General features: G+C 35.8%; 4 protein-coding genes across 6 annotated transcripts; 3 read left to right on the forward strand and 1 right to left on the reverse strand.

Moving 5' to 3' along the window:
• The first annotated feature begins 734 nt into the window (after positions 1-734).
• LOC143465523 (coiled-coil domain-containing protein 43-like) lies at positions 735-5,890 on the forward strand. The gene is made up of 7 exons (XM_076963862.1): positions 735-1,074; positions 1,580-1,658; positions 4,161-4,244; positions 4,380-4,464; positions 4,828-4,868; positions 5,055-5,167; positions 5,301-5,890. The coding sequence occupies exons 1-7, from the start codon at positions 901-903 to the stop codon at positions 5,385-5,387; spliced, it is 663 nt and encodes a 220-aa protein (XP_076819977.1). The 5' UTR covers positions 735-900; the 3' UTR covers positions 5,388-5,890.
• LOC143465522 (uncharacterized) lies at positions 5,791-15,255 on the reverse strand. Of its 3 annotated transcripts, none has more exons than XM_076963861.1 (19): positions 15,235-15,255; positions 14,958-15,088; positions 13,638-13,696; positions 13,417-13,485; positions 13,200-13,317; positions 12,269-12,527; positions 11,896-11,953; positions 11,264-11,343; positions 10,895-11,033; positions 10,347-10,441; positions 10,044-10,136; positions 9,747-9,892; positions 9,013-9,130; positions 8,824-8,879; positions 7,982-8,372; positions 7,588-7,718; positions 7,375-7,509; positions 7,058-7,238; positions 5,791-6,730 (listed from the first exon to the last, which is right to left on the reverse strand). In XM_076963861.1, exons 3-19 carry the CDS (start codon positions 13,694-13,696, stop codon positions 6,603-6,605), a joined length of 2,256 nt encoding a protein of 751 aa, XP_076819976.1. In that variant the 5' UTR covers positions 14,958-15,088; positions 15,235-15,255; the 3' UTR covers positions 5,791-6,602. The 3 variants fall into 3 exon arrangements, with proteins under 3 accessions (XP_076819976.1, XP_076819975.1, XP_076819974.1); XM_076963860.1 differs by having other exon boundaries at positions 10,895-11,018; positions 11,896-12,001; positions 15,235-15,254; XM_076963859.1 differs by having other exon boundaries at positions 11,896-12,001; positions 15,235-15,254.
• A 1,116-nt stretch (positions 15,256-16,371) lies between these two features.
• LOC143465960 (myeloid leukemia factor 1-like) lies at positions 16,372-19,749 on the forward strand. Its single transcript, XM_076964506.1, has 7 exons — positions 16,372-16,560; positions 16,715-16,804; positions 16,947-17,037; positions 17,161-17,277; positions 17,629-17,785; positions 18,041-18,143; positions 19,425-19,749. Exons 1-7 carry the CDS (start codon positions 16,514-16,516, stop codon positions 19,519-19,521), a joined length of 702 nt encoding a protein of 233 aa, XP_076820621.1. The 5' UTR covers positions 16,372-16,513; the 3' UTR covers positions 19,522-19,749.
• Positions 19,750-20,264: 515 nt separating this feature from the next.
• On the forward strand, positions 20,265-24,654 carry LOC143466108 (agmatinase, mitochondrial-like). The gene is made up of 9 exons (XM_076964723.1): positions 20,265-20,707; positions 20,787-20,895; positions 21,102-21,189; positions 21,389-21,503; positions 21,612-21,660; positions 22,315-22,510; positions 22,910-23,010; positions 23,142-23,305; positions 23,592-24,654. Exons 1-9 carry the CDS (start codon positions 20,623-20,625, stop codon positions 23,669-23,671), a joined length of 987 nt encoding a protein of 328 aa, XP_076820838.1. The 5' UTR covers positions 20,265-20,622; the 3' UTR covers positions 23,672-24,654.
• The last annotated feature ends 1,576 nt before the right edge of the window (positions 24,655-26,230 follow it).

Genomic DNA, 26,230 nt, shown 5'->3' on the forward strand with positions numbered 1-26,230 from the left:
GGTCTAGTTGTCGTGATGCCCTCCCTGTTAATTTACTATGATGCGATTTGATTAAACCTCATTTGATATGTACCTAAACTTCTAAGCTTTCTCATTGCCGCTGAGAAAATTTATAATTCTCAGCTCATATCTTGAAGGCTTTCCTTCTTCGTGTGAACTTAAAAAAAGAGAAAAAATGGCATTTATTAATTTCAAAGAGTCGAGTATTTAATAGAAGCAAAGATGAACGAATTTCAAACGGTTCAAAAACAGTTACATTAATAAAGTTACAAACTCAAAATGGCAGCCTAATGAAATAATTTTGTCATGTTTCAAAAGTTGGCGTGTTTTGTTTAGAAAAACAATTCCGTTTTAAAAAGGGTAATTCCCTTAGGAAAATGCTGTCATGTTCTTCTGTCTTCTCTATGGAGAAAACAGGCAATGCTGTTGATAGGTGATGCGTCTAATATGGCAAAAGGGAGTGGTTTTACTTTTACTCTGTTTGTGGTGTTGCGTAATGGTTTAACATTTAAAATCTGAAAAAGCATGAATTACTGTTAGGATTTTGCTTTTAGAAGCTATGAATGTAGCGTATGCACGAAACGAAAACTTAACTTACACTGAATTGTGTTTATAACTTACATGAAAAATGTCTGAATGTAGCCTATAGGCCTAGCCCTAGTGTATAGGAACTTAATCAAGATATCACAGTATGAACGAATAAACATGATGAGATTAACCAATTGTTATATAATAGATTTGTATTGTATTGAGGTTGTTATGTGATAATTTTAAGGTGAGCTTATCATTGAGTAAAAATATCATCTAGATTAGGTCTTTACACTTTGCCAGTGAAGTAAACTGCTTTGTTAAACACCATTTATAACAAAAAAGTATTGAACTGGATTCAATTTTAATTGGATGAAAGTTGAGATGGCCGCCCTCTCTGGCTTTGATGATTGGTTATGCAAGAAGCTAACATCGTTGGACATCGACAACAATGTCTACGGTGCTTATATTGTCGGAATTTTAGAAGAAAATGAGGAAGAACCAATGAAGAAGGAAGCCTTGACTGAAATTCTTGAATCAGTCGTGGTTAGTATTCAACATTGATCTTTTTTATATGGCGTTCTGTCTCAGATGCTTTGTGAAAATCCTTCACTGCGTATAAGTGATCCTGGTAACCATGGTATTGCATCTTAGTGTAAGTGTCCCCATGAGCATAAATTTTTGTAAGGTTTCTCTTTTTTAATAGTTTATTTGTATCAAACGGTAAATAGTACGAGTCTAGTATACAAGTGCATAACCAGATGGCGTCGCAATTTGAGTAGCTGGGATCTAGTATACAAAGGCATCCAGTGGTTACTGTACACTTGTGTACTAGACCCACTATTATTATATAAGGCTGATGATGATTTGTTATCAAAATTGAAGGTGCATGAAGTGTGTACAATATATATGTAAATTTCTTATGGCCGTATTTCCAAAGGAAACGTTATGGAGCCAGGTTTTGAACTTTGCTTCTAAAACAATTTGTTACAAAACTAGTTATGTTTGCTGCTTTTAGAATAAAACAGTGTCTATACTCTATACTATACAGGAAGACAGTGCGATTCTGTGTAATGAAGTTTTGCAGAGTTGGCAAAAAATGAAAGGGGAAAAGGAAGTGAAAGTTCCAGGTTGGTGTTACTTGATAATAAGGTAGTGTATTATTTTTTGATATCTGACATAAATTGTGTCAGAGTCAAATGTTGGTTTCATTTTTGATAAGTTAACTACAAAGTCTTAAATGCAATGGTTCTTGAACTTGTCAGAGGTACTGAACGTTGTAAGTCTGAAACCTGCATGTATCAAAACCTAATTGTTAAAGTTCAAGGTCATGCGTTATTCAAACAGCATGTGTGTCGTGACTGACTCACCAAACTCCTGGGGTTCAATTTAACCCAGTTTAACACTAGAACGGCCGAGGTGTCGAAATCGACACTTTTTGAATTTTGATGTACTTTTTTTTTAGCAAATATAGTTGCAACGGTATAAAATTTTCAGTAGCTTCCTAACTTTCTTAAAGGAGTATGGCTAAGTAACATTTACTGAAATTTGACTTTCGATTAATTTTTTACAACCTGTTATACCTTCAACGGCCAAGGTGTCGAAATCGACACCAAGATGACTTTAGAGGTACCATAGACTACAACAACTTATTACATCGCACGATTGCACTTGCAACTATCATATATGTGAGATTACCCTGGTTTTTATCTTTTTAATTGATTGTTTGTCTCATTTAGATACAACTTTTACGTTGAGTTTATGACGTCATACACATACTTTGTCGGTTTTCGTTTCAATCCAATCCTGCAAACTTAGTGCGGGTGAGACCAGTTGTCAATCCTAGTGTTCGCTACAAAGCTTCTAATAGCCCTTACGATGGCTGGAAATTGTTTGTTGACAACTCTATTTTGATCCCCATAAAAACACATACAATAAGAGAAGCTACCAAAGATGAGCCCAACTTCCTTTTACCAATGGAAAAGCTGGAGGCATTCATTTCCTTACAGTACGCAAGAGGGATTTACGGTAAAAGCCATTCTGTCAACTTTTTGTGGAGTGAAAAGTACGGCCCTCCTATCTTCAGGGAAACTATGTCAAGAGCTGACATAGGAAAAGATATATTAGATTTGATAACAAAGATTGCCGAAGTCAGAGATTGTTGGCCGATAAATTTATACACATTCGTCAGCCCATGGAAGTATTGGTCCCTAATTGCATAAGAAACTACAGGCCGGATTGGATTTTAACAGTGGATGAGCAGTTGTTTCCGATGAAGAACAGATGTCCTTTCATTGTTTTCATGCCAAAAAAACGGACTAATTTGGGATGAAGTTTTGAGTACTAGCTGAGATGAGCTCCAAAAAAGTTAGTAAAATCTTACCATACCTCGGCGCTCTGGAAAAAGATCAGCGAAATGGCAGACCTCTTGCCGAAGATGTTGTGATGAAACTTACTAGACACTTGGATAAAAATGGCGGATACAACATCACAACAGATAACTTTTTTACTAGTGTGCATCTTGCTGGTTTGCTAAACCAAAGAAATATGACAATTGTGGGAACGGTTCCACCTAACAGCAAAGGACTTCCAAAAGAGATAACCAAAGGGGAGGAAGAAAAGTTTTCTAGCAAGTTCTTCTACAATTTACCGAAAAACTGTATGCTTGTTAATTACCAATGCAAACAAAAGAAAAATATTAACCTTTTATCGACAATGCACAACAGCCCAAGCACTGATGCAACAGAAAAAAAGAAACCTACGGTTATACAATTCTACAACCAAAACAAGGTAGGCGTGGACGTTTTCGACCAAATGGCAAGAAAATACACAACCCATGCAGCAAGTAGACTATGGCCTTTGGCTGTTTGAACAAACCTACTGGACATAGCAGCGCTAAATTCCTGGATTCAGTACAGAAAAAGTTCCGGTAGCAAAATCAGCCGACGAAGCTTCATACTTCAGCTTATGGAGAAGTTGAGTGATGCTTACATGGTGAAGCGGAAGCAAGTGGTCCAGAGAGAAGTGAACCCAGCACAGAAAAGACCATCTGGAAAGCTAAGGAAATGTGCGGGACAAGGTTGCAAAAATAATACAGTTAGTTTGCAGTCACTGCAGCAGGCCAATTTGCGGAGTGTGTGGTAACGTCAACTGGAAGCTTACAGAATGCAAAACTGCACGACGTAAATTGATCAACATGGGTCCTGCTGTAAACTCAAAAGACTTATCATATTGTGTGTAGGAATCATATCAACTTTATCTACAATAGTTTACACTTTGTTAAGATAGCTACCATCAGAATAGCATTTGTTTTTTTTTTAAATCGACATAAATGTTGTTTTTTTTCGTTCCTTACAAATTTGTGCAACGTCATAAAAGATTGACTTGCTGTAGCTATGTTAGTTTTTGTTTCAACTGAACAAGCAAAATACATCCTAGATTCATTACGGATGTATTTAGTTTTGAGATTTTCACTAAATTTAATCAAAGAGTACATTTTTAGAATGGTGTCGTTTTCGACACCACCGGCTGTTGGAGGTAAACTTGTTTTCCGGCCGTTCTAGTGTTAAGAACTACTGCGTTAACGGTGCACAAAATATCTCACTTCATATCACTGACAATTTATTCTGCAGAGCCTGAAAAGAAAATTGATGACATCATAGCTGCTCATGTTGGGGTTTCCTCAGGTCAAAAGATTCAAAATAATTCTGATCAAAGTCAGTAAATGATCTGGTTTTTAGTCTTTCATGTGAACTTGGTTGAAAAGCCAATGACTGTATTTTATGATTTTTTTAACGCATCATGGTTGATTTTCATGAAGGTTATTGTTTGAAGTGATTTATGTTACTTAGAGCTAACAAAAGAATTGGATTCCATCAAGCAGTCTGTGATTGCCATGTATAGTTCGGTACATGATGGCGCAGATTTTGAAGAGAAATATCCTTTTTCTGATCAATATTTAATTTATTATTTCAATCTCTGCTCTGTTAATCCACGGTAACATTATAATAAATGAGATAGATATTGAACTGGAATTAGTGAATTAGAAAAATGGTTTCATGGCAGATGTGATTTTTTACCACTGAGTTTTTGTGATGAAAGTTACATTAACACAATTTTATTACAACAATAATAATAAATGACAATAACTGCCATGTCTATCATTATGTATTATATTTGTAACATATCATAAACTACTTTGCTTTCTTGTCACGGGCTGCATAACTTGATCTGGCATGTAAAACCTTTGTGTAAAGTGATTGAAGTTTTAGAAAATTTTTTCTTAACCGAAATTCTTACTCCTGAAAATGATGTAGCTGCTAAACACCGAAATACTGTCGGTGAGTGATTTAAAATAGGTCGAGGAAAATTGTAACTTGTAGATTTATGACATTAGGCCTGTTGAAGCACTGTGCTTAGCTATCTTATTGTTATGATAGCTTTTTATTAACTATCTTAACATGTTATTAAAAATGATAATGTAGTTAGTTTTGGCCTGTCTGAAATATTTTTTCTTTTTTCTTTAGATTCTGCGTTAAAGGTTTTTCAAAATGATAATGCAGAAAAAATTACACAAGCTGAAAAGATGGAAAGACAGAAACGGAAAGAGGAATCGGCAAAGAAAAAAGAACAAGACAGAGTAGTGTTCAGCTCCAATATTATTTTTGGTTCTTTGTGTTTCGTAACACATCCTAATATCACCTTGTACACGTTTGCAATTCCTTTGTTCAGTGTAGCAATTTTGTTATAAATTTGGTTTTTGTGGGTTGCAGGCAGATCGTGAGCTCCAAAAGATTAAAAAAACTGAACGAAAAGACAAGGAAAAGAAACGTACTCAGAAAAAAGAACGATCCAGATGATGACTGCTAATAATAAACAATAGATCTTTTTACTTTGTTGTTCTTATTTGTATGATTGTTAATGGTGCCTTTATAGTGCTGTGTAGCATTCTTTGTGCATGCATTAAATCTTTTGGCACTGTTGCTTGAAACCAATTGTCAGGATATTAAATATTTATGACTGTGCGGTCATCTTTTTACTTTATTTCTCGCACCACACATTTTCGTAAGAAAGTGATAAAATGTTTTTGAAATGGAAACAATGTTAATATTTTTATAACTTTGGTAATTGATGAAACGGAGACATACAGTCATTTAATGTAATCTCTTTCAATGGGCACTGTTATATCAACACTGCTTATATTGGTTGGTAATAGTGTAATAACAATACGCCCTAAAAGTTAAAATAATGGAATGCACCACAGACTTTTTTTGACTTTTTATTTGATACCTTGTTCAATAACAGTGATAAAATTAAAATTGCCTAATCTGTGAAACATCGCAATAAACAACAGAGGTGCAAGTGTCCCTAGTAATAATTTAAATTCATTTTCCTGTAGGTCAGTAATATTTCAAGAGTAAAACATCAATATTCAAATGTTTAGAAAAATAATAGGGGTTGGGTTTGAAGGAAAACATATGGGCGCTAACATCAGGGGCAGTGCAGTGAAAGGGCAAATTAGTTTTTCACTTGGAAAAGTGAAAAAAACAAGAACAACAACTAACTATTTGCAAGAACGGTGAATAAACTATAGGTTAAATAAGGTAATAATAATAACTAAAAAAATGATAATTAAAATCGACTTTAAAAAGCAACAAACAACATTAGTGCCTAACTACTAACACTCAATAATTAAATTGACTTATAATCCAGTGTTATGACATAATTTCTAAACAGACATCTTTAGCAAAATCTTTTTTTGAAAAAAGAATCTAGAAAGGTCAAAATTTAACAGCTCATAATATTAAAGCTTTATATCTACAACATAAATTTAAAAGCCTGTAAACGTTTACAACTTATAAAAATGTGGCTTCTTGATATATGCAAGAAGTCATGATACAGATTCTTAAGCTGGAAACCTTTACCTAATTCCTGGCAAAAGATTCTTCCTAAGCAGTTCTTTATGGAAGTTCATTGTTTAAAATAAATGAAATTGTAAATTATTGTCTCAACTTCCATGCATGATGTGCTATTGGTTCTGCTCAATAAAAAAAATTTATGACAGTCGATGAGAATTATTCTTCATGGACTGAATCTTTTCGTTGCAATGTCACATGCATGGCCACCCACAGAGCAGTACGTGCTTTCTTTGTTGCAACTGTGAGTCGTTCAAGCGTGTTGGCCAACGTTACTGTCAGCGAATCTAACCGGTTGAAAAGTTAATATTCGTTATATCCACAGTTAAACTGCCACATTTTCATGATGGCTTATTATGTTAATTACTTCTAATAGCTGTTTTATTTACTATAGGAATCTTTGGCTTACACCAGGGGTCACCAAACTACGACTCGCTTAACTGTGCCACAAATGAGCTTATTGTATTGTAGCCTGTTGAAAAAAAGGGGAAATCCGGCCCGCGATCGCAGTTTTCATGCTTATCTGGCCCTTTGTGAAAAAAATTTGGTGACACCTGGTTCACAATTACAGACTATCGGTACTTCATAGAATAAACTAATCACTGATTGGTTACCCATATCAGTGTCGTCCATAAGCAATGGACCAGATGGGACGTGCTGCCATGCATTGATTTCGTCTCTCCTCCGAGCCTCAGATTCTCGTATGTATCGATACTGGATCTCCATCGTGTTGGTGACGCTGGCAAGCATTGGACCTTCTAGGAGGTGCTCCATCCTGTCCAGCAGCGCCATCACCTGGACATTATTGACTTTAAATATTTATTTCAATAATAACTTGTAGACATCAATGCAAAAGTTGGACAAAGCGTTCGTGCTGTAAATGAAAACATAACAAAAATAATTAGAAATTAGTTGTAGGCTTGCGACCTACCCTACTGTGTTCACGATGCTGGTCCGATATCAGTTTGTCAACTTTTGATGGGTTAGGTGGTGGTTTAGGTAGTGGGGTGTTGTTTGAACTTGTCACTCTTCGTCCTGGAAAGCATCTCGCCAACTCTGCTTCAGTCTGCAAAAATTTACATAGACATCACATTGATGTCCGAGGTGCAGCAGTACAGGTGCATTATGGTGCTATGTTAAAAACCTTCTTGCGCTCCTTTTCCAGGCTTCTGTACTGATCGTAGCATTCCTCGAGGGCTATGTACAGCTTGTTTTGTGACTGGGTACGGGCAGGCTTGGACAGAGATGAATTGCACATGTTAGGTGGATTCCCACCTGAGTAATTGTTACACTACATGTGCTATTATGTGTCAAGGGTTAAATAAACTACTGGAAGTATGTCCAATAAAATATTATTGCCTACCAACTGCAATATTTATATGATTTTAACTTCTTGATCCGGTTATAACAAACCAGACAGGCGAAATAAACCAAAGTAACATCATATTTTATGAAAGGTAATTATGACCCATAAAATGGACAAGTGCACAAAAATATAACGTAATCATCATTATTTTAAAAAGCTATATTATGCCTACCGAGAGCCACAAAAGGCCACCCCCTTTCGCTCATATAAGGATTGAACATGGTCGTGTTCACCCTTGGTGGGAAGTTGTTTGCAGCGAATTCCATTGTTGGGGGTTTTGAGAAGCCTTGGTTGTCATTCATGGGGAATTGGGCTGGCTGAAACGAACTAAACTGGGGACAGGAAGCCGGGTATAATAGTTGGGGCATCATAGGTTGTTGAAAATAGGCAGCGGGTACAGCAGCTGGATTAAACATTGGGTTGTAGTTGGGCTGTGGCTGTGTGAGGTTAAACTGCTGCATGGTTGACAGAGGGGGTTGAGGCATAACACCATGATCCTTTCCTCGGAAGCTCCCCAGTGAAGCGGGGGCCGAAAGAAGTCCACGACCATCATCTTTCCTTCCCTGCATATCAAGCAAGAACTTTTTGTGAATTTACGAAAATTTACTTTTGTTTTTAAAGGATGTAAGACATATATCATAGCGTGTTACAAGTATTACAAATGATGTAATATTTATTACATGGTATCTAGTGTTACGACAAGCATATTAGTATGTAGCATTAAATATAATAATGCTGGAAATATAGTGAAAACGTTTTAACTCAAAATCAATGCCTTGGTTACTTTGGTTACTACTCAAATGCCTTGGTTAGTACAGAAATATTTAGTTAAACAAAATTTCCAGTTAAGAAGTCTCGAGATGTAAATAGCTGTTTAACAGATGTGAGCAGTAGGCGAAGTTACTTCAAGTTATCATGCAGTCGAGTTCATGGAGCTTTCATTGTTTTTTATGCGACTACTACCATGTTATAGAAAGTATTTTGTTCTCTATTATAGCAACTGACTTTGCATACCTGTTCTTTGTGCTTGGTTTGTTCTTGCATTTGTGAATTATTGTTGTTTCCCAGTCCTTTAATGCAATAAATTAAAAAAAAACTTGGTAATCCATAAACATTAAACATATTGCGCTCCAAAAATTTATTTCAGTAATAACCTCTACATAAAAACTTCCCTAAATTGGATTATTTTTTAAAGCTCCTTACTTGCTTTCGAGGAATATTCAAAATCAGAATTGGAGGCCAACTTTGTCCTGTTTTCACAAATAGCTGTGCTCACTTCAATGCTTGATCGACCAGACTCATTTCTCCAAGGTGATTCCACCTGATTAAACAGAAAGATCATCGGGCTTTAGTGTTCCAAATCGTCAATGAATGTGTAGTGCAGTGGTAGAATTAGATATTTGAGGAGACAATAACGTCATTGCGCTCCGTGGTCAGAAGATTCCCATGATGTCTGAGCAATCATTTTGTCAAAAATAACCGCAAATAACTTTCATTCGTCGATCTGAACAACCACGGTACCAAAAGCAAAAAAAAATGATCTGCACCAAGAACAATGATAGAGTAAAAGATCTTTGTGGTAAAACATTGAAATCTTGTCAGATTTTTTCTTTGCCTTAAAACTATTGTGGTCTTTGTCGTCAGACTATGTTTTATTTGGCTTATTGTTAAATCCAACCATATAATTATCATTAACAACATGACTCTTTGGCTGTTTTAGTTTTAAAGCATAAGTTTTTGTCCCGATGCCAATACAATATAATACAGCTTTAATACACCACAGAATTTGAAGAAAGGCAATGTCGCTATCGTCACTGGCACATCCCACTGTACATTGCACTGTAGTTGAAAGCCATAAGAAAGACGCAAACAACAACCGTTCAGACAAACTTATAGTATAATAATACAACAAAAAACTGTGACCTAGTTTTTCTAACCTTGTTATCATTTTGTGGAAGAATTGGACGAAACAACTCTTGTTCCTGTTGACTTGGAGTGGCGATTTCATGAAAACTTGGAGATGCAAAAGTTGTTCGTTCAATCGGTGAAGGAAAAGCACTATCGTATTCTTGACCACCATAACCTGAAGATGAGGAATTTTATATGGTTTGTTTCAAATTTAGCTTTTTTGAGCATCTCATCCAAAACTAAGAAATTTACCACAAACAAATAAAATATTGGAAAATTCCATGAAAAATAAGCGTTTTTATTTGAACAGATGGGTTTGTTGGTACCGTGGTTCAGCAACTTTTGAGGGGTGGTCTGCTGTTTTACCGGGTCCACACGTCGAAGATGGATTTGTGACAAATCCGTTGGCCTCATACCCACTTGCAACAGAGGAAAAACAACACTTATATTTATCATCATGAAATGGAATTTTATGAATGTCAATAAAAGTAGCAGAATTCCTAGGTCTACAATGGTCTTGTCTTTGACCACAGACTTAATCAAACCAAGTTATAAGTCAATATCATAAGGTTTTAAAGAGGACAAAATTCCTGCAATCACAGTTAGATATTAACAACAATACAACTTACTCATGTTGTTGTTATTTGAATATGGTGGTGTTCCATTTCCCAGGCCTAGTTCCCTGAACTTCTGTTGAATTAGCTGTTCTTGGTAGTCATTCATTCTGAAATACAAGCGTATTTAGCGCATGCAGTTATAAACAAGCACAAAATGAGCAACAGCATCATACAAAAGTGTAACAAATTTTAGTTGCTAAAACTAAACCTAATATTTAGCGCATAACGGTTGTTGGATCGCTGGTGGTATCGTTGTATTATATGTTAAGTGTATGTGTATGAAAGCGTATGTGTATTGTGTATATGCAAGTGTGCCGTTGACTATTATTTTATTCATGTACAGATCGCTTGAGCGTCATAAGGTCCGTTATTGTGTGTCGTTAGTCCTGTGTTTGTGTGGTTAGTAATGTTTCACGATATTCATGGTAGCAATGTGCGGCCCGAATTGAACCAGTGATGTACTTCTTGGCCAACTGAGGTATTTCGGTTGGACATAGCTGCTTCATAGCATAACACTGAAAATAAAGCAAAAAAATCAAAATTTCATCTTATAATCGAACCTTGCCACGGGAGTGGGGCCTGAATGGTTAGCAAGATGTTGCGGCGTTGAATGGAAATAGTTGCTTGTATTGAGAGTCGTTCCACCCAGGTAAGTCGTTGGTTTGCTAAATTCACTTCCATCTCCTGCAAATTGCAAATCTATAAGTGGAATAATTTCACGTATTATATATCTATGTTTACTACAGGCTATCTCTACTAAGTTGACTTCAGTGACTCTTAGATAGTTATTTTGTTTTCATAGTCGCCATATTGATTTAAAGAAAAATACAGCATAATCTGAACAAACACGTTTTTTTTATGAATTATGGACTAAACTTGCAAACTTAAAGTTTTCGGAATATCATACCAGATCTTTTCTTACTAATCACCTTGCGAACCAAAATAGTTTCTGTTGTGATGGATCAAATTCATATTCCATGGAAGATCTCCCATGAACAGATTGTCTGGCCTGTGCAGGTACAAATACAGGAAAAACAAATTAGTCAAAGCACAAGATCAACATGTTTATGGATGTAATCTTAATTTAAGTTGCTTCATCATAAAACAAGAAGCATAACAGGTAAAAGTTCTCATTATTCTGTACTGGTGTATACTGTTCTAAACCTGCTAGTGCACATTTATAAGACAGGTCTGCTGTACTGTAAATAACAAATCGTTTGATCTGACACAACTAACGATTTTCTCAAGCACCTGGGGATGTGTTTTATATAAAGAACGGAATGATATCAGAGTAAATCCAAAATGATCTAAATATTTGAATATTTCCATCAAAGCAATACGTTTTTGTATCCTTTTCATATAATACTTTTAAAAGTTAATATAGTCTTGGACTTATTTTGTTTGGTGACAGTCTTATTCCAATATTTTTGTTATTTTTGACGTTGATATGCTTTGATGAAATTACTGTGAGCGTCCAGATACCTATTCCCTATATACAGTATGCAAAAAACAATCATCTGACCGATAAATCAAATAATATAAATTCTATTTTCACACTAACTTGTATCTTGCATGTGCATCAATGAAGTTGGCTTTAGCAACGAGATCACTGCCCTCATCTAAGTTTAAACAAAGATTCAAAAAATCTCCTCCACCAGAAAACATATCTAGTTTATTTAAAAAAATAGTAGTTTAGTGAAAAATGTTTGTGAATCTGTGATGTAGGATGTCAAAATGATATGTCATGATATCAAACATCAGCTAAATAAACTGGTACTGCGCAGTAGATTACGACCAACAACAAACAGGGTTGTCCTAATCTGTCATTTACTTTCATTGCCGTTTACTTTTAAACAATTGCACTTGGCTGTGGTTGTTTCTAATTTTCATACAGTTCAAAATTTTAAAATCTCATATATGCCTCTAACACTAACCTGCTTTTTGACCTTCATTTCTCATGAAAATTTTGTTTGTTTCTTTATTGGCTGAAAGGTTCTGAAAATATTCTGAGCAATTATCACTGGAATAGTCTAAATTGCAGCTCTTATCTAAAAATCTTGACGAATTATTGAATGGCTGAGCATTTTGAGAATAATTGGATGCATTAAACGAGCTATTTTCTGAACCAAACAATGGTGCGCTGTGCAAACGATTAACTCTTGGATTAGGCACGCCTGATTCTGCTTGCAACTCCTGCAATGAAATCATAAATAAATCAATTTAAAAATGAAGAAAAAATTTTTTTTAAATCCTGACTTCACGTACAGTAGGTAGATTCTTTTAATTATATATATACTAAAAACTCAGAACAACATCAAAAGTAAAATATTAATAAGCACTGTGGCAAAATAATATTTTGCACAATTGTTTCTTGCTTTCACCTACGTGTTTTCTCGCACTTTTTTATTTTGTTAGTGTTACTTTGGTTGTATCACGCTGGTTTCTGTTGCCCACTTTGTTATTTAATTTTGTTTAATGCCTCAGTAACTCGATATGATTGAATTAACCATTATGTATCATCTTTTTCCGATTGGCATCCTGCATTTACTTTACACATGATTAGTTGTCCTGAGAAAAAGGAAGGTGGCCTTTGGGGATTTGACTTTCTTGGTTTGGGAGTGAGCACCTGTTTTAATTTGGTTGCTTCGGTCTGCTGTTGCAGTTTTGATTAAATTTTATTAATTTATTTTACAAATCCGTTTGTGACTTCAAGTCCCGATCGGAGATGAGTTTTTAATCTCGCATGAGAATAGAATCAAGCTGCATAAAAACGCGCAACGTTGGTTGGTTTTGAGTGAGCCGTGAAAGCGGTAGAACACGTACCTGGGAGAAGAAAATCTGGAACAGCACCATTAACCAAATTACCTGTCCACTATCAGCTATTAACTGCTGGCTTGATTGAGAGTGTTTTATTGGGTTAGGCTTTTCATCAACGGAGGAAATTTTGCGACCATTTCCATTACACCACAAACTTGCACTATTTCTGGAGATGTTATTAAAAACTAAATTGATCACCTACTATACTTAATTGACTATTCAATTAAAACTAATATTACAGATAAATAAACCCAATGCATATCACCTTCCTGTGGTGGTAGGTGACTTCTCTGACAAAATGCTTTTAACCAAATCATGCAAAGTTCCATCATCTCTGAAATTCAGTAGTTAGTGATTATTAATTAGAAAAAAAATAGAAAATGCTGAACCTTTTTACACTATATGCCGAAACATATTTACCAAACATCAAAAATTATGTATGAGTTGTAATAAGTTTAGAGATTAACAAAGGTTTTCGTTTCTCACCTAGCAGCAGATTCTTCTGTGGTTGTAGACCATGGTGAATATGGAGCAGGGGATTCCATCTGGAAGTATAATATGCTCGTTACGAAGAATTGTTTGTCCTTTCAGGTTAATTGACCATAAAGGTGAATTAAAAATTATGTAGCTAGCAGTAAAGCAATGCAAATAACTTCTTAATTTGAGCAGAATAGAATCTGCATACAGTTTCCTTACATAGTACAAAAATGAACCCTGTGTTTTAATCATTAGAGCAAGAAAGCTAAAAACTCCAGTTTAAGAAAAATTTCAAAACAAAATTTTTCAAATCTGAAGTTTCCAAACAAAACTTTTCTAAACTGAAAGTTTTCCAGAAGAAATTGTCGATCTTTTACTTTTGCATCCCCACATGAATGCATGAATTTTAAAGTTATGAAGTAGGCCGAATACAAACTTTAAAACACAATAATAGCCCCTTTCTGAGTTACTGTCTGGGCAGCAAAATTTTTTCGATCGTCCACACTTAACATATGGAAATTGCCAACCCACTTTGATTCTTTTTTAAATTACAAGCGTTTTAGACATTGAATTGCAAAGCTTTCGCTCAAGTCAATAGCATATGAATTTTTTTAAACAGTAATAAAAAAATTGGAAAGTATGTTGCCTAGTTTTTATTTTCCAGCAGTTTAAATTGGGGTGTCGAACCAGAACTAAACCTTTAAACCGGTTTGGTCAGATGTTTTAGGAAAACCGAACCTGAACTACGAGAAAAAATGAACTGACGTCAAGCCTTTCTCAATGGTAAACACTTTTTCAGTAAAATAATTTCATCCAATAGTCATGAAAACATTTCTTTTGCTTATTTCAAAACATGGAAAACGTTTACCAACTCATGTAAAAATCCCTTTAGCTAACAAATTGGTACTTGGGCAGTGTAGTTGAAGAAATTTATAAAAAATGATTAGCTGGATAATGTTGAACCCGGAATGAACTGTATATAAGCAAGTTGTTGAACCTAAAAGTAATAATTCGGTTGAAATTTATCTCTAGTTGATTATTTCAGATTCACTTGACATGGAAAACAAAATCAGCATAAGAGGTAGCCTATGTAGGATGACGCAGCTAACACAGATAACCGCAGAATTGTCTTGTTTGTTTGTTGTTAAGTGGCGTGTGGATACTATATTTCTGCATGCATGTTGGTTCATGCATGAATCTCGTAACTTGTGTGTACTACAATTTCTATGAAAGGCAATAGGCTTGCATAGTCTCTGTACACTTATACAAACTAAGCGGTATGCAGTTCTAAGCAAATCCTGGCCGATACGATCAACCAACACGGCATACCTAGTAAGTTGTACCATTCCTTTATAAGAAATCCTCTTGACTCCACTGCTGGTCTGCTGCTTAGGCTAGGCCAATATACACTTGTATTACCGCACAGGTATGTAAAAAAGCGGAAGGTTTAACCGTAAGTTCTATCAACAACATAATTAAAACTTTAGTATCATTTTATTATCAGCCTAAGTACTGCCATAAATTGCCGAAATTTACACAATACTGACCAAAAATTTAGCCTGTAGGCTAGCCTAACCACCTTGCTTACTAGCCTAGCCCAACTCACCGTTCTTGAAGTTGAAAATGTTTTATTTTGAAGTTGCAGACAACGAACTTTGACCTTATATACGTCATTTAATACCAATTAAAGTGAAATGCTTGCTCAACGTAAGTACTCTTAAAATCAAATATTATCATGAATGTAATAAAAGAATTGGAATGAAACAGTATTATAGTAGTTTACTGTGTTACGTAAAAAACTAACCTAGAAGTAATAATGCTATTTTACAAATCACAGCACCCCGTCAAAAACTATTGAAAAATAAAGTCTACCCACGTTGTGGCAGTAACGATTGCTTCCTGTTTCTAAGCAATAAACGTCACGCTTTCAGAAATTTCTGGAGGAAAGCAAAATTTTAATTTGCTTTTGTTAATTTTGCATGGCTGGCATACCGTAGCTTGTGTAAATCATGTAGCCAATCAGAGTTTATATAATTCAGTAGCCTAGCTACATTCAGAAATTAGGCTAAGTTAGTTACATTTTGGTTTTCAAATTTAATTTGTAAACTAGGCCTAGCATTATGAAAATGAAAAGGCTCAAAATGCACATTGATCACTCTCAGGCATGTACCACACTTTCCGTTATGTGTTGGAGCGGCCAACGATAGCCGTACCTACTGGTAACACAAAGCGTTTTGCAGTGACAATGTTTTGATTAAAATTAAGAAAATGTTTGCTCTCATTTGGTTTTGATCAATATGCAATTTATCATGTATAACCTTTTGCATCAAGTGTAATCCGCCGAGGGTTCTGAGCTTGTAGTGCCTGTTTTTTTTTCATTTTGGGGCGAAAAAATTGTTAAAGTACATTACCATTTGGTTTAGATTTCCAGCAAATAGTTTGTTTAGAGTTTCTCACAGAATGCCAGATGAGCACATGATTAATTAGTTGGTGCACAAAGTTTCAAAGAATTATATATTGCAAGTACTTTGCAGAAAAAACAGTCTGGAAACCTGCTGGTGTAGTATCGTTGTTGCAGCTTTATATCTGTGAGACTGGTTTAAAATGTTTCCTGTAAACACGAAATCCAAAACAAATTTAAGATCATTAAACTGCAAAAAAATCTGTAAAAAGTTACAACAGCCACCACAATGGATTGTTGTTACAGAAGCTAATTCATTTCAGTTGTGTTTAAAATAAAAATTACATTTCTCAATATACAGTGAGAACCACATCCTTAGTACTGATTAGTTTTTAAAATTAAACTGAGGTCATTGACCTGTGTCTGGTTCTGATTTTGATTACATTTTCTTATTGTTGTGTTCTACCAAGTACCACCTGCTAAAATGTTTGGAAACTTCATGCGTGAGTTCGAAGATGATCCTTTTTTCAGGTAAAACAGAATTTTGTTTTCAAATTGCACATTTGTAGTAATAACTTTGTACCAAAGTCAACAGTATATTTTGGAACTTGCTATGAAGTGGAACATTAACGCTAATTAATTTGCTGATACCAAAAACGTATAATTGAGTTGTATTTGTTGAAAGTGGGATGCCAAGGTCAGACTTTGATTCACTGATGTCATTTCCTGCAAGAGGCATTGTGGGCAGAGAAGATCAGCAGAGAAACTCGGATCGGTGAGTGACGGTTTTTTATTTCTTTCATTAACACTATTGCACTTGTCTGTAATGATGCAATTTTACTTTATAAAAGTTTGTAATTGAAGGTTTAAGGCAACAATTCGATGAATGGTTTTGCTGAATACTGATAATTTTGCAGGCGTGTGCAAAGATCTGATCCGTTTCAGGACATATTCCAAAGCATGAATCGAATGATGTCTCACATGCACACAAACATGGATAAAATAGAAGTGAGTTGAAGATTAGCTTATCTTACATTGTAGATCCGAAGGCCACATAGACATTGCATATATTTCTTTATTAAATCTAGATGACAGAAGCATACAAATGTTTTTATGGAATGTTTTATCTAGGGAAATCCCAATGTTCACAGTTTCTCATCATCATCGGTTATGTCTTACCACAACGATGGAAAATCTAAACCAAAAATGATGCAAGCCTCTAAGTCCACTAGATTGGCTCCTGGGCAGGTTATTATTACACAAGAGTAATGATGCTGTGATTATGCTTCGTGCTAATGTGCCTGTATCTGCAACCGTCTTATATCTCTAATGGCATTTTCAATCCGTGCAGGAAAATAAATGTTGAAGTGTTTTTGGCTGCAGTGAATTTTCACATTGGCTGACACTCAAAGCTTATTCTTAGCAATTTGAACTGTATATACAGGCATTGACACTGACTTTTTAGCATTCATTCTGACAGTTTTGCGTCTTTCTTTTCGGGACAAGCATTACTATTTGTGACTTTATATATAGTTTTTATACAACTTTGTGCAGTTTAACCACAACAAAAAGAAAACTAAAAAATGTTTTCATTAAAAGATTAGAGAAACTCGACGCTCCTATCGAGATAGTGAAAGTGGGATTGAAAAGATGGCAATTGGTCACCATATTGGGTCAAAAGGTCACGTGATGGAGAAGAGAAGGCAGCAGGGAGGACCAGTCGAAGAAGAACGAAGGTTCTTGGAAATGAATGAAGGTAAGTTTATCGTAAAGTAATTAATATATTATTAATTTTGAAATCTTTCGAAATTACCATTTTGGTCATAGATTGCTTTGTTGAATAGAGAGAGGTTGGATGTTCTCTTGCGCAGGTTCACGTTGGGGGTAAAAGTTAGGGATTTAAAGATTTACCTCTTTAAATCTTTACCTTCATTTACCTCTTCGCATGTCTTAGTGCTAACATTTGCAGAATTGCGATGCAAAAAATTAAATAACCATCGAACATGTTTAGATGATATTGATGGATTCGAGAGAGAATGGAAGAGCAAGACCAGCTCATACCCGATTCCTCCAAATAACAGGCGGGCTGTTGGTCAAGGAAGGACATATGACAGGTACGCTCGGTAAATCTGTCTGTATGCTCATGTAAGATGTTCAGTTTAAAGTTTGCAGAATACAGTATGGAGCGTATCAGCTTTCATGTATGTTTTGTTCAACATTTAAATGCTTTGTTCACGTTTTAGAGACTATATAGTTGTGGTTTGTTTGGGCAGGCTGCTGTTCTGAGTGTTCGCCAGCTCTGTTTTTGTAAATATTAACAATAACACGTTGTGTCTATCGGTACTAAACTGGTTATTCTAGTGATTGACACTATCCGCACATTGTATCATAATGTTTATTTTTGATCATTAGTTGCTGTGTCAAAACTGGAGTACTAACTATCATCGCACGAAACAAAAATATTTACAACATGCACACCGATATTAGTGTAGATAACACAGAATGATATTCTTATAAATGTATGCTGCGTTTTTGAACAGTTTCCAAAGAAAACTAAATAATTATGATATAAAATTGACCAACATTTTTGGAGACGTAGCTGTGATTTTTAAAATGTAAATCACAGAATATTTTCACTGGCCACGGAAATAATGAAATTTTTGTGATGGGTATTTCCCTAATATGATACATGCATTGTGAGCAGCAGCGTGGAGTAGAAGTGGAAACCCATATTTAAGTCCATTACCGCAAATTAATGATAAAATTGGCATCTAATTAAACCAATAAGTTTATTGGCTTAATGTAAATTCAGAGCAAAAATATTTTGACGGTGACGTAACCATTTCAAAGCGATCAACCGCTGACGACGTCGCCATACTATTTTAATGCCTGACGTAACATTTGGAGTGACGCAAACTAATTAGCCACATGCGTCAACTAACTTATGAAGTCTATGACCACCCATTTGATAGAATGATGTGAGATTTTGATATAAGAACTATAGTTAACTTAAGATGAAAAGATTTTTAGTGAACGGTTTTCTGTTAACGAAGTGGAGATAGCGTCATTATGGAACGTTATAGTTATAAATATGTTGTTTGTGCTATTTTCGGAACTTTGTTGCTGCTACTGCTACGTATGAATTATTGATCCGGAACCAGACGTATCAACCGAAGCATTATTTCGTATTTTAAGCCTTTCTGCGACTATAAACAACAAGTTTTCGTCATTTTGTGAAATTTTGCTATGAAGCTACTGCATTTCTAGATTTTTATAGAGTTGTTAACGAGCACTGTGTTTACTATCATCTTGCTTTTTCAAAACCAAAACCAATACTGTTACGTCACTCTAAAACGTTTGTAGTGCGAAACGAAATGTTTTTTATCTTCATCCAGAACACGTCATCACAGACATCAGGATAGAGATGCTCGCGGACACCACCATGCGGCTAGACCTGTTGGGCCGAGCAAAAGCGGTCGCCTGAAGATGTAAGAACTTGCTAGTTTTTATCCTTGTAAATGCTTTTCTTGTCAGGTAGATCATCGCTGTACTTTTTCTCATTGCATAGTTTGCACTAAACTTTTCTTTCTTTGCCTGGTAGTTTTCCCTTCTGTGTAATATATGTCGCATATTATATTAAGTGGGTTGATGGAACAATGTGTTGGTCGACTAGTGTTGTGACACTTTTTGTACATTTTTAATAAAGTTTAGCAATTAAAAGTTTTCTGCTACTTCCTTTGCCCAAGAAGGTGCATTTGTTTAAGCACATATTTCTCGCTGTAATTATACCAAAGAATGGTCAGCGTGGCAGCGTGGAGCTGTGTCTATTGCGTATAACACCGACAGGTACTGACTGCACAAGGAATCGGGAAAAAGTAAGATTTCTATGACATGGGGGAAGAAAAAGTTTGGTAGCCTATGTTTGTGTTGTTCGACACCCTGGGTTAGATTATTACGCTACATAGCACATTAATTTTGCTAGCCTGATACCAAAACTTTCTGCATTTGATTTCTACTAATCAGTATTGAAACATAGAAAGTTTCATGTTGTGGAACAATGCACTGTTTGCTTTGTATTTAAACAAACCTTAGTTAACGATTAACATATTCAAGTTCTTTGCAGTGAGTATAGACTAGTGACAGGTGTTAGTAATTACATTACGAGGCAAAAACAGGAAACCTATTGCCAGGAAATTAGTACATTCTATGACCGTATGGTATCGTTGTTACTAGAAATATTTCATGGGAAGGGTGTTGCTAGTTCGCGTAATACATTTAAGGATAGTTTCTGTGCTTTACCCAGGAAATGTGGCTACGATAAAGATATTTTTAAACCCCGAACCCTTTATTTATGAACGCCAAAGTTGGCCATTGGCGACGTTTGTCACGTTTTATAGCTTTAAGTTGAAATGAGATAGATTGAAGTTTGTCATTTTCGGCCGGTTACAAATACTTATCCGTACATTATGCTTTTGATTTTAGTATAATTAAGCTATACGCGGCTTTTCTTAACAAAAAAGGTAATTATACACAACGTAAGCAGGCAAGTCTTAAGCTGGAAGTCCTGCAAAAGCCTTCATTTATTATAGAGATATGTTTCAACCAGTAAAAAGAAAAGCATGTGGCGCTAAGAAAATCAATCAACCTTTGACGGGAAACGACTTTCCACTACCAGCAGGTAAAACATAAGAGTAATGAACTGTTTTTGCTTTTTCAAACCCCAAAAAAAGTTTTTAAGAACGAGGCTTACGTCTAAGGGTTTCCGAGTTTTATGAAATTGCCTATAGCGACTTCAACAGAGGGTCTGGACGCATGTTTTGTGGGTGTACCTATGGACAACGGTACCGGCTACAAACCTGGTGCAAGGTGAGTAGTAGGCTGTAACTACCTAAATTACTTAAAATTTTAGACATTTGTATGCATTCACAATTTTGAAAGGTTTGTGTCTCTCATACGTTTTTGTTAAATTTTATGTTTCTCTTCATCTTGGTTTCATTCGGCTACTTACTGCAAATGTCTTCAAAAGTTCGTAACTTGTAAAAGATATTATAGGATGTTTATGACTGTAACAGATTTGCTCCAAGGGAAATGCGCGCAGAATCAGCCATAATTCGACCTTGCAATCCTGACACTGGAGCTCAACCTTTCACCTCTTTGTCGGTAAAATACATAACTTAGTATCTAACGATCAGTTAAAATGATAATTAATCAAATCTTGCATAAAACACTTCATAATAGAAAAGTTGACATAAAATTTAACAAAATTTACGGCTGGATAGAAGAGAAAGTTTGAGGCTAATTTAGGTTGTTGCAATCTAATTTTTGTTACAAATTTGAACGCATAAAATTTGAATTCTAGGTCGCGGACATCGGAGATGTTCCCGTGAACTTGTTCAACGTTGCCAAGAGCTGCGAAAATATCAGAGAGAGCTTCAACAAGATCGTAAAAGACGGCTGTGTGCCTCTTGTTATGGGTAAGCAGCCAGCGAAGCTGCAGCTATCTTGCTGCTGTACAGTAACTCATACTGAAGTAAATGTTGACTAGTAGTTGTGTTTTGTAAGTGCATGATTTGGTTCATCAGGTGGAGATCATACTATCACTTACCCAATTTTGCAAGCTCTCGGAAAGAAGTAGGTCAATAAGCTAAGTAAATTAAAATAATAGATGTTAACTAACAAGAATAAAAGTTTGTCTGAAACCTGGATCTAAACAATTTCTCAGCGTCGACTATACCTCTGATATTTATTTTATATTTTACTTCACACTTGGTAGCTAACAAAAAGCAAAACAATAAAAAAACAACCAAGGCCGTAGCCATGAGGGTAAAATTCTTGAAGGCAATTATGTCAAGTACGTCCCCAGTATGTTGTTAGATTTCGTTTAGCACTGAAATTTTTTTGTGCGCAAGAATTCCAGAAAATTTATAAAAGAAAATTCTTTATTTACCTTAATGTAGTTATATGAACAATATTGTTTTATGATGCGGAAACGGTGGCGATATTTAACTCTTTATGGTATCGTTTAGTCTATGCTTATTGCGATTTTGTTGGCGAAAGCTTTGCAATTAAACTTTAATGAGTAGAGGCCACAAAAACTTCACAAGTTTTATTGCCATTGCTTGTAAAATGTCCTGATGAGGGCGCCCGTGCGTAAACAGTGACGTGAGCATTCAAAGTCTGACTTTAATTCTGGCTACTTTTACGTTTTATTAAAAGTATTTTAGTTTACCTAATCTCCATAAGTCGTAAATTTGTAATAATGCATAGCCTGAACCCTTGCCACAGGTACGGACCGCTTGGTGTAATATACATAGACGCGCACAGTGACTGTGCAGTTAGTGTCGCAGGAGAAAGGCTGACTCATTCTACGTCATTACGTCGTGCAATCGAGGAAAATTTTGTCGATTGCAAGCGAGTGGTTCAAATTGGGCAAAGAGGAACCAGAGTTAATGTGGACCCGTATCAATATGAAAAAGACCTGGTAAACATTTTGAAATTTACCTGAGTGTACAGCTAGCCTATATAGACTAAATATGTGACCTTGGAATCTTGGGATTGAATTTTTCAAGCCATTTAAAACTTATGTTGATGATAATACTATTCTGTTACTGGAGCAAAAAAATTCTCCAATGCTTAACAATAACTTAGGTACAACTGGTTTATTATTCCAACAATTGAGTATAGGTAATTTGATTTCTCAACTTAAAAATATGTTTTTTGAAGTTGTCATCATGATAACAAGAACAAACTAAAAATAGGTTTGCCTATCCTTTGTGAGAAATGTTTTAACGGTTCGTTGCGTTCATAAACTCTCATGCGGCAACGCAATCTCACCACACTGGCTGCAAGCTATTAACAATGGTTGTGAATCACTTTTTAGGGTTTTCGAATGATCCCTGCCGTAGATTGTTGGTATAAGTCTTTAGCGCCTCTGATGGTTGAAATACGAGAGCAAATGGGAACCGGTCCGGTTTATATGAGGTGACGTCATTTGTTTGCCAGCAAAAAACTTTTCTTCCGCACTGCAAACGTACTTTGACAGCATTACTCAATTATCTTTAAATACAAGTTAATAATTAATATGTTTGTTGTTTGTCAAACTTTAATTTTAGTTTCTGCATCGACGCTTTGGATCCAGCGTACGCCCCAGGGACGGGATTCCCCGAAATAGGGGGGCTAACCACCATACAAGCGATGGAGATAATAAGGGGGTGTAAGGGACTGAACATGGTTGGATTCGAAATGGACGAAGTTACTCCTGTCTACGACTCCTCAGGTAAAAAAAGAAGTCCTTCTGCCATTTTGTTTGCGCTTCTGCGTTGCTTCATGCTTTTACGTCAAACAAATTAAACTTAAAGCATAAACGTGTGTAACAAGTTACCTTTTATTTGGTTAATAAAGTGTCTGTGGTTACTCGGTAGATAACTAATCACAAGAAAAGTTAATTAAATGAGCTCTATACAGAACATACTGTACCCTGCGCATGGGAAATGCAATCTTCGGTTAATGCATCTGTTTTTTTTCTGCATTAAGTTTTTCAAATCTGTTACCTTATTTCACAGGTGTAACTTCAGCCACGGCCGGCAAACTCTTGTACGAAATGTTGTGTGTCGTACCCAGTGTGAAGTATGCTGAAAAGTAGTACCACAGAGGTACAGGCCATTAGATGGTAGCGTGGTTATTGTCTTAGCTTTCGAACAGACATTGTTATTCTTTTACACGTCGTTAGCGTAATCCAAAGGCTGCATCATCTGTTGCTACTGAGATGCAGCAGATGCACGTTTAGCATTGTGACTTTTAGAGGTGGTGGTTTTTGATCTTTGCAAGGTGAAACATTCATCAACTTTCTTTTTTAAGCTTCTCCGACTTTGTTTTGTGTTTCGGAAAAAAAATATTTTTATGTCATGCCCGTAACAGAGTAAGATTGGAAACAACTTGGGTGCCGTGCTATTAATAGAAAAGATTCCGTCCACTCACGAAAACTATATCAGTATAAAATTTAAGTGAAACGAACAAAAAGAAGTCAGTGCTTTGGTAACTTACTCAAAACATGATCAACTTGACAGTCTAATGAAACTTGTTACACACAGGCACTTAGTGATTGGCGCTGCATGTAGGCTATGTATACATAAGAATATATTTCTGTGTTATATGCTATGCTATTTTTTGCCACGTGTTGTTAGCAAAACGTTTTTCCATTTTCACTTTTGTATTTGCTGTATATTGCCTAAACACTGCATTCCACAAATGGACCTCATTGCATACCTTTTTGCGTATATTCCTTTAATGATGCTAGTGATCTCAGTGCTGTTAGACTCTGTACCGTGTTTGTTTGCACACACTCGTTTCCAGAGCACCACATTTACACCTGACCTTCCCGTGACGATAGAGGCTGCAGGCTCAGCTGTACCTTTACTCACTTTCGGTAAAAGCACGGCGGGTGCTTTGCAATAATTTGAGCAGTCTAGACATTTACTATAGCTGCCCGACTGGGATGGTGGCTCGTTTTATAAAATCTCTTCATACCATGTTGTTGTATTTGAGTTGGGTGAAATGAATACTTTTTTTTTCATGCTGCTTTATGTGGGAAAGGACTTGGCGTTAATACAATTACAAGGTTTGATGTCGTTATCGTATCGTGTGGATTAGCCCAGCAAAAGAATGCACACACGTGGGTAACCGATAACAACTAGCCCGTGAGATATAAAGACAAAGCTTTCATCATCAAGAATCACTTTAAAATCATTAAAGTGGACATCTTCCTTGACCTTTTACTACTTCGTATGTAAACAACTAGGCGCTACACGCTGATACGGACTCAAACAGTCAAGAAAATTATTTGTTTGCTCTACACTTCCGCTTGGATCGTGGGTTTTCTGAACTCGTGGGTTCCCTCCTTCGAGCTATATCGGCCACCGAACTCAAAGTCTGTTGAAATAGTCCGATGAAATAAACCTCGAAATGTAGAAACGTAATTAAAAATACCTTGTCGCTACTGCCATCACACAGTAAAACATCATGCTGGTTTCACCTTAATAAACATCTTAACATTTTTTCTCTGTCGACTGAATCTCGCAACAAACCCTGCAACTTCAACTCTGCCTCATTTTCATCACGTTATTTTCCTCATCAGGAACTTTTAATTTAATCTAAAAATTTAATTTTAGCCAATATTGCTTAACTGAAAATCAAGGCAAGTTGCTGTTCCCACATTGTCCGCCTGTTAAAGCTGCCCTGTGCAGATCTTGTAAAAATTAGTTTACAGTACGAGAAGTTTCAGATTGGTAGATATCGAATCAGCTTTACACATAAAAAATCTCTTTTAAAACAGATTGTCTGATGCAGGGTTTGTTGTGCGCAAATTCTCCAACCAGAATCCAGATAACGGAATGTAACAAATTCAGACAAAACATCACTGATTTCCATTAAGTTAACTGTATGGCCAGAACAATACTCAAACTACAAAAATAATAAACACCAAAATAAAACCAATATTTTACCGACCCCAACAAAGAAATAAACGCCAAAGCGCAGCAAAGCAACAGCGACAAAGAATCATCGCGAAAGCGCGCGCAGAGAGCTCAACAGCAATAAATCGAAACTTAAACCACGAAAGCCAAAACATTCAAGACACGTAAATGTGCAAAAGCCACCAACAACGACTATGCAAAAAATACTACAATTAATACAAAACCCAACTCCAAAGAGCAAAGAACCGACTCGCGAGCCAAATCGCGAAACAAAAAACATTACCCGCATACCTGACAGAACATCCATCAATCAGATAGTCACGTCTGATCATTCTGTTTTCTGCAGAGAGCTTTTGAAACCGAGTGTTACTCGATTATCTACCTTATAGTTAAGCCACATGCCTTCAGTAAATCATCATCAGTAAATCAGTAAACATACAATCAGTGCAAAAATATTCAACAAATTTATCACCACACCTACGCAGAGAAATCTGCAAGCAAAAAGATATTATTAGTAAGTAGTTTTAACTAATATTTGTAAAGATTACATCAAATTAACCATAACGTTAATCAAACATGAATGATACCAGAACGGTTTAACACTGCAAGCAATTTACGATTGCGTTACTTACAAATTTAATTATTTAATTTGGCTGCTTTAGTACACCGTTAAATATTTTGATGAAGCTTGCAAATATCCGCGCGGTATCCGAGTATTAAGTTAAACGTAA

This window comes from Clavelina lepadiformis, chromosome 7 (assembly GCF_947623445.1).
Source record: "Clavelina lepadiformis chromosome 7, kaClaLepa1.1, whole genome shotgun sequence".
Lineage (NCBI taxonomy): Eukaryota > Metazoa > Chordata > Ascidiacea > Aplousobranchia > Clavelinidae > Clavelina > Clavelina lepadiformis.

Bases quoted from the DNA above. Each gene is read 5' to 3' on its own strand.
- LOC143465523 (XM_076963862.1), top strand. From the start codon at position 901: ATGAAAGTTGAGATGGCCGCCCTCTCTGGCTTTGATGATTGGTTATGC. The intron at 1,075-1,579 runs GTTAGTATTCAA...TATACTATACAG, and splicing joins AAATTCTTGAATCAGTCGTG to GAAGACAGTGCGATTCTGTG. The intron at 4,245-4,379 runs GTCAGTAAATGA...TATGTTACTTAG, and splicing joins TCAAAATAATTCTGATCAAA to AGCTAACAAAAGAATTGGAT.
- LOC143465522 (XM_076963859.1), bottom strand. From the start codon at position 13,696: ATGGAATCCCCTGCTCCATATTCACCATGGTCTACAACCACAGAAGAA. The intron at 11,344-11,895 runs GTTAGTGTGAAA...GTACCTGCACAG, and splicing joins GATGCACATGCAAGATACAA to GCCAGACAATCTGTTCATGG. The intron at 9,131-9,746 runs GTTAGAAAAACT...CTGTTTAATCAG, and splicing joins TTCCACAAAATGATAACAAG to GTGGAATCACCTTGGAGAAA.
- LOC143465960 (XM_076964506.1), top strand. From the start codon at position 16,514: ATGTTTGGAAACTTCATGCGTGAGTTCGAAGATGATCCTTTTTTCAG. The intron at 16,561-16,714 runs GTAAAACAGAAT...ATTTGTTGAAAG, and splicing joins GAAGATGATCCTTTTTTCAG to TGGGATGCCAAGGTCAGACT. The intron at 16,805-16,946 runs GTGAGTGACGGT...ATAATTTTGCAG, and splicing joins CAGCAGAGAAACTCGGATCG to GCGTGTGCAAAGATCTGATC.
- LOC143466108 (XM_076964723.1), top strand. From the start codon at position 20,623: ATGTTTCAACCAGTAAAAAGAAAAGCATGTGGCGCTAAGAAAATCAAT. The intron at 21,661-22,314 runs GTAGGTCAATAA...CCCTTGCCACAG, and splicing joins TTGCAAGCTCTCGGAAAGAA to GTACGGACCGCTTGGTGTAA. The intron at 23,306-23,591 runs GTAAAAAAAGAA...CTTATTTCACAG, and splicing joins TCCTGTCTACGACTCCTCAG to GTGTAACTTCAGCCACGGCC.